Source organism: Poecilia formosa, unplaced genomic scaffold (assembly GCF_000485575.1).
Source record: "Poecilia formosa unplaced genomic scaffold, Poecilia_formosa-5.1.2 Scaffold61, whole genome shotgun sequence".
Classification (NCBI taxonomy): domain Eukaryota; kingdom Metazoa; phylum Chordata; class Actinopteri; order Cyprinodontiformes; family Poeciliidae; genus Poecilia; species Poecilia formosa.
Genome location: NW_006800000.1, coordinates 868,252 through 882,417, shown reverse-complemented (window position 1 = coordinate 882,417; position 14,166 = coordinate 868,252). Strand labels below are relative to the sequence as shown.

The window sequence follows — 14,166 nt, the reverse complement described above, 5'->3', positions numbered from 1 at the left end:
ACACACACCTCGCTCCCTTACCCCCCCAGCTCACACTGACTTGACCCCGCACTGACAAACCTCCTCCTTAGTACCTCCTCGAGCTTTGGATCAGAACAGTTCCTACTTTAATCGCGTTTAGGATCACTGACGCAAAGATTAAATTAAATAACGACTCACGTGGCCTGATAAAAAAAATAAATAAAAAAATAAAAAAATAAGAGGCTGCTTTACTCAATGATTGAACGCTCGCACTGACTTCTGGCTGAGTTTAAAAGGTGGAAGTAAAATATGCTGAGCCTGCTTACGAAAAAAATAAATAAATGAAAGATAAATGATTCCTCCTGTGTTCCGTACCAGAAAATACTGAAATATTTCATCTGCCGGTTCACTTCCTTTATCAGAGATGTATTTCACCCAGAAGGGGCTTAAGCTATCAAAGGTGGGCTCTGGTGATGTGATATGCAGCCTGATGTTCTCAGATGGTTTTAACGCTGAGCTGCCTGACCAGCCAGCTGTCAGCTTCAACTGAGACGCTTTTGTCTGACAGAAAGCAGAACGGCCGCTTGACAAATATTTACCTACATTTGGATCACTAAACACGTTGTTTACAGCCAGCAGGCTGTCAGTCACGCTGCTGAGTGTAACCAAGGAGAGGGGAGAGCTCGGTGCGTTGGCACACTGAATTACGAGAAGGGCAGAAGGAAATCCAGAGTGAAAGGCACTGCGTTCGACGAATGTAGGTTTTTATCACATCAATAGCATCATAACCATATGCAGAACAAGCATTCATAGGATTAGTTTCTGTTTTAAAAGAAGTATAAAAATAAAAAAAACTTAGAAGTACTCACTAAGGATAGTGTGGCAAATGATTATTTTGGAGAGGCACACCAAAACAAAACGGCAAATGGTCAAGAGCATTAAGGTCAGGGCTTTAGACAGAAACTTTTCCTCAAAAAGTGCTTCATAGTCAAAACTACCAGTCAAAATGTTTGATTGTAACTACTATGATGTAATTACAGTCATTAGTATAAAAGCAGTATAAAATCCATGTTGTGTAGACTGCAGAATTATAGACACATCTCTCCCAGGATGTGTCTCCTGTCAAGCAAGCATTTCTAAAATCACTTAAGATCAACTTCCAAAGATTACAAGAAAGTCTGGCTGCTCAGAAGGGAAAATATAAAGGAAGCACTGAGAAACTGTGCACAGTTACATTCGACTTTAGGAAATGAGATGAAAGTGTGCAGCTAATTTTGAATGAAAACATAATGTAAACATGCTAAACTACAGAAATCTATCTATCTATCTATCTATCCATCTATCCATCTATCTATCTTTATGATTAGAGCACTGTAGACTGATCAATACGTCAATAACCTCAGTGTCCCTAGAGACTTCCTCTTTTGATGTCCCCATGTCTTCTCTCCGTGTCCGCGGGTGTTGACCTTTAGCTTGGCTCCTCTGCCCCTCATATGTTTGGAGAAGAGGGTGAGTCCTCCTCTGAGCTTGCAGCAGAGGAATCATTTGAAACTCAGGTTGAAACTCTTTGGTGTCAAGTTAAAATTTGCTGTAGCATTCGGCATTGGGCTCCAGTTTAACAGCATAGCAGGTCCTATTACAACTCCTTAATGCTCGTGATCCCTTGTCATATTTGACCTGCGACACAATTTAAAGTAATAAAAGCTATCGTTTTGCCGATATAACCCTGCAGACTGGATGTTTTGGTTCTTCCTAGCGTTTAAAGAACATTTTGGAAATCATTTCAGCATCCTGAGATTTTGTCACTCTTCAGGGGTTTTCAGTTCCCCTTTGTACCAGTTTCTGACCCCAACACAACCACTTCAGCCTCTGATAACAGTCGTCTGCACAGATTGGTTGGAGCAGGGTGTAATGGGAACCAGCCCAGCGGCTCGGACGGCCGAGGAACGCTTCAGCAAGTCCCTGACGTGAATGGAGGTGACAGGGACTCAGGATCATTTTACCATTTAGCCTAAAGTTTGGCAGGATAATTTACATTAGGCTCAGTTTGCATGGCCGACTGAGAGCAGCCGGACAGAAAAATGCTCATGAAGTCCACGAGTTCTTTTTGTGTCGTCGACTCTGTGTCATGTAAACTGAAGTCTCATACAGAAGCAGGGCTGGATAAGGCAGACGGAGCGAATTAACTGTTTTAATGCTCAGAGTGAAGCAAGGTCAAAATCATACGTTCGTGAGGGTAGCTGTTATGCGTGGCATTGTGGTTTCACCAAATCTAAATGATATAAAACTTTATAACAGGTTTTGAATGTTTGGCATTGTTGAACTGCAGCAGTTAGCGAAGAACATAAAACCACTTCACAAAATGTAATGTTCGCAGTTTTTCTTTTTCCTATTTTTTATGTGTTAAGGAAAAGCATGAGAAATTAGACACTTTATGTTTGACATATTGGTGTTAGTGATCGGGTTTCGTCAAGATTGCGCTATGAGGATAAATATTAGTTCCTGTTTGTTTTCGTGGATTTTTACAGAAATTGAACTTCAGTTTCAAACTGTGACTTTGAAATGAATGGATGGCGGAAGATGATCAGTCGAAGTTTAATTATTTTGTTCCCCTGGAACGTTGCAAAAATAAAATAAATACATTAATTAATTATTATGCCTTCTTACGCTCATTAGTTAAAAGCGGTGAATCATCTCCTCTATTTTTTTTTTCCAGAAACCTGCTTTTTGATTTTATAAACATAAACAATTAAACACAAACACAGTTAAGCTTCAATCTGCAAAATATAGATATTTAAAATTTTCTCCTCCTGGGAACCGCATGGGAACAAATATTTTAAATCATACTGGTAAGGTAACTATGAGAGAGAGAAAGAGTGTGTGGTCAGGCAGATTTAAATTAATCAACATTTTTTTCATTGACTGCATATTTGTTTCACATAATATTGTATTATCCATGACAGTTCAAAAAGCATTGGTTTAAGGTTTTCTGTAGCTCTTAAATTCAGTTTTGTTCTCGTATTTTGATGAAGAAGCTTTATTTTCATTTCCATTTAGGCCGTTGCGAGCAATGCATTTCAGCACAAAATGGGTGTTGTTTTTATTAAAGGAAGCAAAATGATATTCCCTGAAAATGTTGTTTTGAACGATAGTTGTTATCTGTCCATATTTGAAGATTGTCAAATAAAAGATCTTCGGCCGTGGTGCAAGGCATATGTCATTTGAATTTATATTTTTAAAATGATCTCTGAAATCAAGGTTATATATATTTTTGTAACGTTTAAAGACGCAACTTGTAGGAACAGAATTAGATTCGTGAATTTTTTATTTTTTATTTTTTAATTATACCTGAGGTCATTTGGAAGAGGCCAAAATTGTTTACACATATCGAGTGCTCACCAAACAGAGGCAAGAGGATTGGCAATAAACACTGCACTTTTTTTAATATGCTAATATCTTAGCTGAAATATGATGTTCTCCTTGTGTTTTATTTGTTTTATGCTATCTTATTTTCTAAATATAATAAGAATTTTACTGGCGCTGTGTGTTGATGTTAAGATGAGGTTGAAAACAGCTTTTGTCCCCCTCTAGTGGTAAAAACAGGTATCAATATTGAATAATACTACGACTACAACTACAACAACAACAACTAATAATAATAATAATAATAATAATAATAATAATAATAATAATAATAATAATAATAAAACAAATGAATGATGATAAAATATTGTGGCTTTTTCAGATTAGATCCTGGGACTTTGAGTATCTAAAACATCATAAAATGGATAATATGCATTTCCTTTTCCACATTTTATCTCATTTTGCTCCTTCAACATTGGATAGCTCATCTTCTGTTTAGGAAGCATGTGGTTAATCACTCTCCCTATCATACGCGGTGTGTAATTTATAGTATTTCCTTTTAACACCGTGAGCTGACCCCGGTCAGGGCAGTCAGTAAAAAGCCAGGGAAGGTGCCCTGTCGCTTTACAGCCAGTTAAAATTACTCTTTGATGTTGCAGCAGTAATATCTGTCCGGGCGGTTTTGACCTTCTAGCCCGTAAGGACTTGTTCATTGACATGCACACAAACCTCACAGCATTACACTGTGAGTTAAGGTCATTATTAGATCAGTAAACATGTAAATGTTGCTTTTGGAAGCAGACTTTTTTACGCCAACTGCAGTGAAGTCAGATGGAAGTTTTCTTTGCTTTTTATACCCTACTTTCTAAGCACCTAATTGTTCGGCATCTCCTCTGTGGACATGCAAAGCTATGGCAAAAACAATGTTATTTCTCTACATGAAGACTATGTCAGCGTTTTCAGCAGAGATAGACAAAACTGAAATTAATTGTGCTTCTACAGATGTCTCCGCCTGAATGTCTCTGCCTCAATGTTACGTGTGAGCTGCATTTAAAAGTCATACATATGTTGAGATGAAATGCCAAATGCAGTCCTTATTATGTCTTTGTTGGAGTTTGCGTCTCGATGCTGTTCATATATACGTCTTTCCTTGCAGGAGGTTTTAATATTTGTCTCACCTGTGACCGATTTGAATGGATTAAAAGCAGGAGATTGTTACAATATCACGGTCTTGCCAAAAAAACCTTAGGGATGCTGTTTGGGCAAAATCCTTTGATCAGAGAGAGGCCTCATGATTTCAAACAGCCTGAGCGCTTGTGCTTTATGGGGACCACGAGTCCCAGCAAAGAAAACATGACGCAACAGCAGTTTGACATTTGCCCCCCTTTGAAGCACAATAGGAAGACGCGGTCAGGTACACCGGGAATCTATCTCCAGCTATGTTGTAGAGTTTTGTTTCTCATAAAGCTTTTTGTAAAACAAAACAAAAGTAAAGTAAATCACCGCATGCACAGCTCTACCACTGCGAGCCGGGGCGCCTCCAGATAAATTATAAGTGGTCGCTGAGGGGGAGGGACACTGGTTATTTAGGAGTGACACACCTGAACCGCATAGTGGCAACAGCAGTTAGTCGACTCAACGCAACAATGAGTCCAGACACATATCAGAAGTGGTTCTGGAATGGAAAAGGCAGACTAACGTCAAGCCTTTGTATGGGCCCAGCTTTACTCGATGTTACGAGAAGTAACATCTGTAGACAAATAGCCTGATCTGTACCAGGAGAGCAACCATTTCAAATAAAATCTACAAATTATGCTATGATGTATGTCAGATGTTGAGTCAGAATTGTACCAAAGGTTTGTTGATGTCAGTCAAAAACATGCAGTCTTCTTGTTAGCAAATGTTTGAACCAGTATTGGAGAGTTTGTTTTGATATTAGAACCTGCATTTTTTTTTTCTAATATGTGTATATTAGGAAAAATTCACAACAGTGAATTCACAATTCACAAATGTTTCTGCATAATAATGAAAGTTGTGTAAACTCATAGAATTAGTCATGTTAGTATATAATGCAAAAAAGGGGTCAAATAAATAATGATGTCAAAAAATATTATTTTAACTAAAAAATGTATTTGAAGCTTCCATGAGGTTGAAAAGAAAAAGTAAAAAAGACAGCTTTCTTCCTGTTCCGCTTTTTTTATTTCCACGAAAGCAATATAAGAAACATGAAACAACTCCAGTTCAGTTTTCTTCAACACCTCCTGAATTAGAAAGGGTTTCTATGTCTTCTCAAAATCAGACATCTTGTTGATTTTGGATCCTGGTGTCAGACCCAGTTTTGGTTCTTGAATGAATGATGCCTGGGGTGCTGCGTCTCTCTTCCTTACTGTGTGTCTCTGTTATCCCCAAATTTTCTGCTGTTCATGGTGACTTTCATGACACTAACGTCCACAGGAATGGTCCCAGTTTGCAGTAAATGTCATTTGCTGGCACTTATTGTACAAGTGTTTCTTATTAATTGTTTTAGATTACGGCACAGGGACAAAGCTTAATCAAAAATTAGACCTATTACTGAGAGTGCACTTCTGCAAGAGCAACTGCTGTTTATTGGTAGATACGGAACTGTCTGGTGCAATAATTAAAGCTTAAGTTATTTTTCTTATCAGTCTGAATTTAGCTGTGTATTATAGTGATTCAGCCATGTCTAATACTTGCCAGGGAGTTAATGAGAGGACTATTTCTGTACCTCAGGAGATGATAAATAAGCAGTAAGAATGGAGATCATCAGTGAAGAGACGACTTTAAGCTTCCCTGAACTGTCAAATCATCTGATGTAATAGAAAAACAGGTAAGAAAAGAAAAGATAGAACCCAGAATGGCACTTTGAGGAACTTTGTGTCTTCTAATATATGATTTGAACTTAGAAGTACTCACAATGCCTACTCCACATCTTCAAAGAAAATACTGTGGCGTAACATGTATGCTAAGTTCAATACATACATTATCCATACCATCTGGAAGATTTAAATTTAAATTTCAGCTTAATAATTAAGCAATAAAGTCAGCTAAAGAAGATTAAAATTCAAATAATAAAGTTTGGCACATTTTAAGTGCTTTAGAAACTTCTAAACATCTCCCACTTTTACCTTGATAAATTGCTGGATGAGCAGACAAGCTTTCGATGTCAGCAGTCCTAAAAATAATTTGATAAAAGGTTGTGTTACTGAAACTGAGTGAGACAGCTTTCGCTGAGCAGCCTGTTCCCATGTCCTACATGGGAATGTGTTTTACTGAGGCGATGCATTAGCAGTCCTTTTTTTTTTTTCTTTGAGCTGGATCAGACAACGTTTCCAAAGGAGCTGCTAGTTCACAACAGAATACTGGCAGAGGCAAAACTCTGGAAAATTTATGATCAGAGAGCTGCTTGAGATTTTGCAGCTAAACTGCAGCCATGAATAAATCAAATGTGAGTGCAATCAACAGGGAGAATAATTTTTTTGTTGTTGTTTTTGTGTTTTTTGGATCTGTAGAAACCGCCCAATTTATTTGTGATAAAACTGGTGCAAAAACGGACTTTTTAGCCACTCCGAGACATTTTCACAGACAAACGGCAACTGAGTGGAGAGAGTAAAAGGAGAGGTGTTTATGAGTGTAGAGGACAATGCTGGTGGTTAAGAAGTCTTAGTCATGGAGTGAAATCTGCAACGTTCAGTCACACATCATAGGGAAAAAAATCTGTTGTCGACTGGGTTAAGCAGCCACTTTTACAACCGCACGCTAAACACTGCGCCAACACATTTCACAACAAAATTTCATCGCACAGAGTGAGAAATCTCTTTTTGCCTCCCCGTCAGACCTCATAAATTAAAATATCGATCCTACAAAGAAATCATTATTTCTGAATGCTCTGTCAGAGGCCAGTTACTGGAAGTTTAGTCAAAGAAGGCCCCTCGTTTTCTTTTGTTTGATATTAGAAAGAGCTAATGAGATGATCCATGTCTATTCCCAGGAGGAAAATCCTTTATGACGGGCCCCAGATCAAAAAAATATCACACAGAGATTTTCATTGGAAGATTTTGTTGGATTTACGACCAAAATATGCAGCAGATTTTTGCACGTGAGCCAAGGCAAGAAAAGTATTGAAAAATGATTGCAAAAAGAATGTTTAGATAGTTTGAAGATGGCACTCATTATATGTATATACATGTACACATGTATATATAGGTTTTACTGAAAGAAGCAGGAAAGGAAATAAATGGGAAACAGAGGGAATACAGTAAAAGTCCATCTGGCTGGAAATCAACAAGGACTCACTTATTCTGAGCACTCGGGCCAATAAGGTCGCCTGAAAAATGAAAATACCTTTCAGGTCCAAATGTATCAAACACACATATCCTCCTGCGTCTTTCTGTCTTCTGAAAATTACTCTGCATTTTCCCCACTACAATACATTACACTTATAATTATTCCCCTATTTTTCTCATTTGTCTTCAGTTTTATAGCAACAAATATACAAAGGGTCGTTTCATTCCAATCATTAAGGCTTGAAAACAATGCGTGTGAGAGTTTCACACACTTCCTGTCTCTGCAGGTAAGGACAGTTCAGGCCTGACAGACTCTGATTTGGCCCCAGACTCTGATCCACCTGGAATGGACTCCAGATACTTGGCTGTGAAGGACCAGGGTGTCAAGGCAGCCTCAGAAAGGTCGCCGAGCAATGACTTGGCGAGTCCGCTGGAAAAAGTCGACGGTGGCGAAAGCAACAAGGGCAAGAAGAGACGCAACCGCACCACCTTCACCAGCTACCAGCTGGAGGAACTGGAGAAGGTTTTCCAAAAGACGCACTATCCTGACGTTTACGCCCGGGAGCAGCTCGCTTTGAGGACTGACCTGACTGAAGCCCGAGTGCAGGTAAGAGCGGAGAGCCAACACAACACTAAATGGACGTTGGGTACATTTATTCTGGAAACAATGCTTAAACAAAAAATAAAAAATAAATAAACACAAAAAAAGCTCTCAAGAGAAAAGGCTTTAAACAACAAAACCTCCTGGGCCCTTCAGCATCTGCAGAGATAAAGTCACTCACAGAACAACATGAGAGATTTATCTAGTAATGTGGGAGTGGGGAGAGAGAGACAGAGAGAGAGAGACAGAGAGAGAGTGTGGGGGAGTGAGAGCTTGCAGAGGCCAGGGGGCCCAGGGTGGATCAGGGGGGCTGAGGTTTGAGCTGCCTGGGCCTCATATGTGCAGTTTAAAGAGAGCAGACTTTCATCAACACATGGCTCTGCAATGTTTTTCCATTGGATTGTCTTGATGGCTTTATCCCTTTGCACTTTCAACGTTTAGTTTCCTGAAATTGCGAGATCTCTCCTGTCAGTTTCTCTATGAGCCGAGGCTCACAGCGCCCCTCTGACCTTTTAGGCTCAATTAGCTTAGAAACTGGTCGCAACTGCTGTAATGCATTCCCACATCAGAGAAAGCGAAAGAGACCTCCGCCATATTCTTGCACCGTGCCTTTGTGTGGTGCATGTGGATGAGGACCAAAGCCCTTGGATTTTCCTTGTTTTTCTTTCATTAAAGACCCGTTCAGACAAGAATGTGTCCCTGCTGTGGTCTCCAGGAGGTGTGAAACCTTTCCCATGGGTTTCCGTTGGTTTGGTCAGCGACTGTTATACGCGTACTTCAAGTTCCGGCCCAAAGCAAGCCTAATATTTTAAGTTCTGGCTCCGCTCTTTCCGCGCCCGTCAATTCAGATGAGATAAGAGCCTGATCAAAAACAATCACCCACATGATGAGCTGAAACGGTGAGCGGAAAATACAGGAAATCTGTGCAGCCTCCAGGGCCGTAACTCAACCCAGAGTCTGAAAGGCATGCCGCTCTGCAGTTCGTGCCATCACTGACCTGCCCGCTGCAGATGGATGCAGCTTTACAGTCGTCGGCTCTCCCAGCAGCCCTCTTAAACACTCAGGTTAAAAAGATAAAAGGCACAGGATGCCTTGTCAGCCAGAGGATAGGGTTTTGTGCTCTTCTCAATTTGAATGCAAGAGGGGGGGAAAAAAAACTCATCAGGTCAGCATCTGGAGCAAAGAAATGTTAGAGCATCCTAAACTACTGATAAAAAAATGCATTCTTCAAAACATATAGCTTTTTTCTCACAAAAGAAAGGAGAGCAAACTGACCTCACCGGCTCACGTTTCACATACACGCACATCAAATAACGGGGGACTTTTTGTTAAACAACGCCAGGGCCTGCCGTTGTTTGCTTTTTCAGTCTCAGGGTTTCAAAGGAAGAAGGTGAATTCAGATCTGAGTCACATACACTACATGCAAAGGTCAGGGGTCACAGGTCAGGGGTTTCAGTAGCATCACATCTCTCAGATTTGCAGCTCTGATAGTCCAGAGAGCCGAGACGGCATCGGACGTAGAGTTCACCGGGGAAACACAGGTGTCCATGTGAGCTTATAGATGAAAGACGAGACGCAGATCCCACCTACAGGGAGGCAGAGGAGGCAAGACGCTCGGAGCACACCTTAAAGAGCCGATGAATGATGTGAATGATATGATGTGAAGTTATCTGCTTAACCTAAGATAGAATGTGAAACCAAGAAAAGTAGTGTTTTTAATTCATCCTCATTTTAAATTCAAGTCATTTTAGCACAGACAATTTGAACTGGCACGATTAAGCTTTTTGTCTCTGTCTGACACTGAACCAGACTAACGTGTGATGTTTAGCACAATTAGGCATGATGCCATTATCCCCATTTTGTAGATGCCAGAACAAAGAAAAGGCAATACGTAAGCACATGTTGCAGATTTTAACATATCGATAAAAGTTTGACAACAAACAGCACAGGAAAGCCTGCTGCAAGTCTTACCGGATAAACCGTATTTTTAATGAGTTTTAAATGAAAACAGTAAACATTCATGGCGTATCTCTTTAACCTCAGTCTGCATGTGCCCTCTGATGACCTCACAGGGAATATCAAGTTCTCCATTGAGAGATTTTTTATTTATCTTTTTTTTTTTTTGTAGAAAATGAGAACAAAAATAGCTGATGATGAACATAAACACTGGTCAGACATCCTCCTGTTATGTTATTAGAGTTTTATGGGAGCTGGAAAACTGAAGCCAGGGCTCAGCAGACCCCCCTTTTTTATTTTATTTTTTCTTCTCCTACTTGGTTTGGGAGGTGAAATGAGTGACAGCAGAGGCGGGTTATCAATCCTCTGAGCCGCGCTCTCACTTCAAAGTGTTTTCAGCCCCCGAACAGCCCTCCTGCTGGGGCCAGTTTGGTATTTCTCTGCTCTTTCTCTCTGGGGCAGTAACATAAATAAAGGCTCATTGAGAGTCTACCAGCTACTTAAGCTGTCAAGGTCTTTACCAATTACTGTCACAAGGCAGTGTGTGCAACATAGAAATATGTTAGAGCTGCATAATAGCCAACAGACTTGAAGCGGGGCAAAAACTGAGATGTTCGTGGATTCGGGATTTGAGGGAGAACGTGGCGTGCTCGATCGTTACAATAAATCCATAAAGAAACCTTGAGGGACAGCCATCTCCGACTGGGTGGTGATGATTAGGCTCAAAAGAAGACATATCAAACATCAAGGAAAGAGGGATTATGGCCTCAAATCGGCGAGCCTTCGTAATTTAGAAGAAGACTGCGTCTCAAAGCCAGAGGTTTTAGGCTTCAGGAAATTAAAAGGGGAAGATCCAAACAAACACCAATTATCATCCCATCTCACTTTTCAATCCCGCCGTTTTGCATGATATCAAGAGAGCACCAGAAAAAAATAGTCTGGTTTGAGTTGTGTCCAAAAAGGTAAGATCAATGGGAGAGACAACATTTTCAGAAGACAATAACACCAAAAGTTTAAATTTAGATGTCTAGATTTGTTTACAAAAGAAAAGGTAGATGATGATTACAGCAACAAGAGGAAGAAAAAAAGACACATTTTGATTACTGTCAGATTCTCTACTGGAAAGCCAAACACACTAATTTTTGCAGTAAACACAATGAGATTTAGATGTCAAAGACAATTATGGAAGAGAAAACGCACAAACTGTGGTCAGACAACAAATAAGCATTGGTGAGATGATTCTAGAGCCACAAACTACATGTGAATGTCTGTAGTAATTTGTTTCCAAATCATCCACCTCCTCCTCCGCCTCAGTCACACTCGCACAGCTTTAATTGCGTCTGGGTTGCAATTTTGTGACTTGTGAGTTCACACTAAGGTTGCGGGCTTTTGTTGTTTTTTTTTTATGAGAATCAGATTCCCAATTAAAACATCTAGATGAAAGTACTTCCTTTTGAGCTGAAGCAAAAGTGTGTTTGGGTTTGGTAACACTACATTTCTGATATTCCAGTCTCATTTTAACGTCACCTCAAACTTCTTGCTCTCTTAAAAGATGTATAAACTTTTGTTTTTTTCTTATTTGCAAGGTGTGGTTCCAGAACCGGAGAGCAAAGTGGAGGAAGAGGGAACGATTTGGTCAGATGCAGCAGGTCCGAACACATTTCTCAACTGCTTACGAGCTGCCGCTCCTGACGCGTCCTGAGAACTACGCACAGGTACGGGAGCAACATGTTACACCATGTTCAAAACACAACAGTCCAAACAGATTTGGAAAAAAAAAAAAAAAAGGTTGGGATTTTTTCCTAATGGGGGTTTATTGAGTGCTAACAAGAGTCTGCACTGGAGAGTTTTGTTTTAACAAGAGTGGGATAATTGAGTTCAGGTTTGGTCAGTCCTGTCGTTTTCACTTTTGTATCGATTTATGTAGCCAAACTTGGTCTTCCTTTTTTTACAGCTAGAAAACGAGTTTAGCAAACTCATCAGTGGATTTATGTTCAGTGAAGAATGGTCCAACTTTGATTAGACGGACACGGGATTTTGAAACACTGATGTTGAAGTGAATTCCAAGTTTATTTGAAAACATAAAAATATCCTTTTAAAATGGAGTTATACCAAACGCTGTGGGTCAGACATCAGCTTTATTGATATTAGCTGGCTGCAGTTTGCTGCTATGCTTTCCTATGGCAACATACTCACCTTTGATTGAACTCATGTGAATAACCAATAAAACTTTTCAGACTTTAGGTTAGCAAGGGGTCTCTTAAAATATTACTGGTACGTCCCAGTATAGTAGAGTATCATCATAAATATCAAAAATGCCATGTTCTATAGAATCAGGAAAAAAAACGAATAATATATTTCATAACTCTATTTGTGTTGAGTGCATGCTAGATGAACTGGTCTCTCTAAATTGACCCCAGGAGTTTGTACATGATTGGTTACTTTTCTCCTGTGTTGCCCTGTGACAGACTGGCAACTTGTCTAGGTTTCCGATGTTGGTTTGAAAGTGGCCTAATTCAAGGAACTGCAACGGTTACAGTTCATTTCCTTGACACTGTGCATCTGTTTGCAGTCGCTCTTGAAACCTTGACTCTGGCGCACACCTTATCAATCTCTCCAAAACTCATGTATGGGCTTTCCTTCTAAATTTTCTCATGTCCTGTTGCATACTGTCCTACAGCCCTTTGTTATTTCACTCAATGAAACAAAATGATTGGCTAAAGGAAGGTTAACATTGAGATAAACTTTGTTGTCCCTAAGATTACTGTATAAACAACCAGCAGAGAGGTGTAAATCATTTTGTCTGAACATGACAAATCAAATACCTTAAAAATGGTTCTTATGACACCTCTACCTTCCTGACAATCTTTTCAGATCCAGAACCCCTCCTGGATCGGCGGCAGCAGTGCAGCATCTCCTGTCCCTGGCTGCGTTGTTCCCTGCGACACCGTGACCACCTGCATGACCCCGCACCCCCACTCTGCCAGTGGGGTCTCCGACTTCCTGGGCGTATCCAGCCCCGGGGGACACATCGGACAGCCTCACATGGGCAGCCTGTTTGGCGGCTCTCCTGGCATGGCCGCAGGCATCAACACGTACGATCTCAACATGGATCCCGACCGCAAATCCTCCAGTATCGCTGCTTTGCGTATGAAAGCCAAAGAGCACAGTGCTGCCATTTCTTGGGCAACATGATGCGCCGACACACGCTGGATGGGGGATCTTACGCGAACGAGGGGCACTCAATTCAAAACTCTGCAGGAAGAAGTGACTGCCTTTAGAAATGCTGCAACAAAAATGATTATGAGCATCGGAGATGGCTGGCAGAGATTTGCCAGGTTTCAGTGCCTCTGCTGGAGGAAAGTCGGTGTGAAAAGCCTGATAGAAAGAAATGCTGTGGTCCAGACAGACAAAGAGGAGGATTTCAAACACTCTCATGCACTTATTTGCCCACGTTTATTGTCTGTGCATTGCTATAAGTGTATGCCGTTTGGAGTTTGGTGCTGTTTTCATTTTTACTTTATTCAATTTTTTTTTGTAGGATTATTTTTCTTCTGAATTCTTTGTACTTTTTGCAGATACTTCAAAAAAAAAAAAAAAAAAAAAAACTAAACAAAAAACTGAAAGTCATTGTTCAATTTTTTAAGCCACAATGATTTTTTTTTTTCCCCCCCATCAACAATATTTTTAGCATTAGCAAATTTTTTTTAAATTTGCTAATACAGGGGCTATAAAGAAAAACAAGCGTTTTGGAAAATCATCCTGCACATCCATCACGTCGAGAAGCTCCTCACATTCATCATATCTTTCCGGCAAAGAAATTAATAGTGCGAGTTTAGGAAGGCATAAACCCGTAGGCGGTTCTGTTTCCTCACATCTAAATGTCGAGTGGGTGAAATATGATTAGGCTGAGTATGATCGAGATGGGAGATCCACCTGCTGCACTGAGTGGGCCTGCTGATGCCCACAGAGAGGAGGCGA

The 14,166-nt window shown here is 40.2% G+C and overlaps 1 protein-coding gene across 1 annotated transcript in view; it reads left to right on the top strand.

The window, feature by feature from the left end:
- alx4a (ALX homeobox 4a) overlaps positions 1 to 13,755 on the top strand; it is a 16,938-nt gene extending 3,183 nt beyond the window's left edge. The window contains exons 2-4 of the mRNA XM_007554053.2: positions 7,916 to 8,235; positions 11,772 to 11,900; positions 13,060 to 13,755. Coding sequence (XP_007554115.1) covers positions 7,916 to 8,235; positions 11,772 to 11,900; positions 13,060 to 13,380 — 770 coding nt within the window. The 3' untranslated portion in view covers positions 13,381 to 13,755. The remainder of the gene's footprint in view (positions 1 to 7,915; positions 8,236 to 11,771; positions 11,901 to 13,059) is intronic.
- Positions 13,756 to 14,166: the final 411 nt, after the last annotated feature.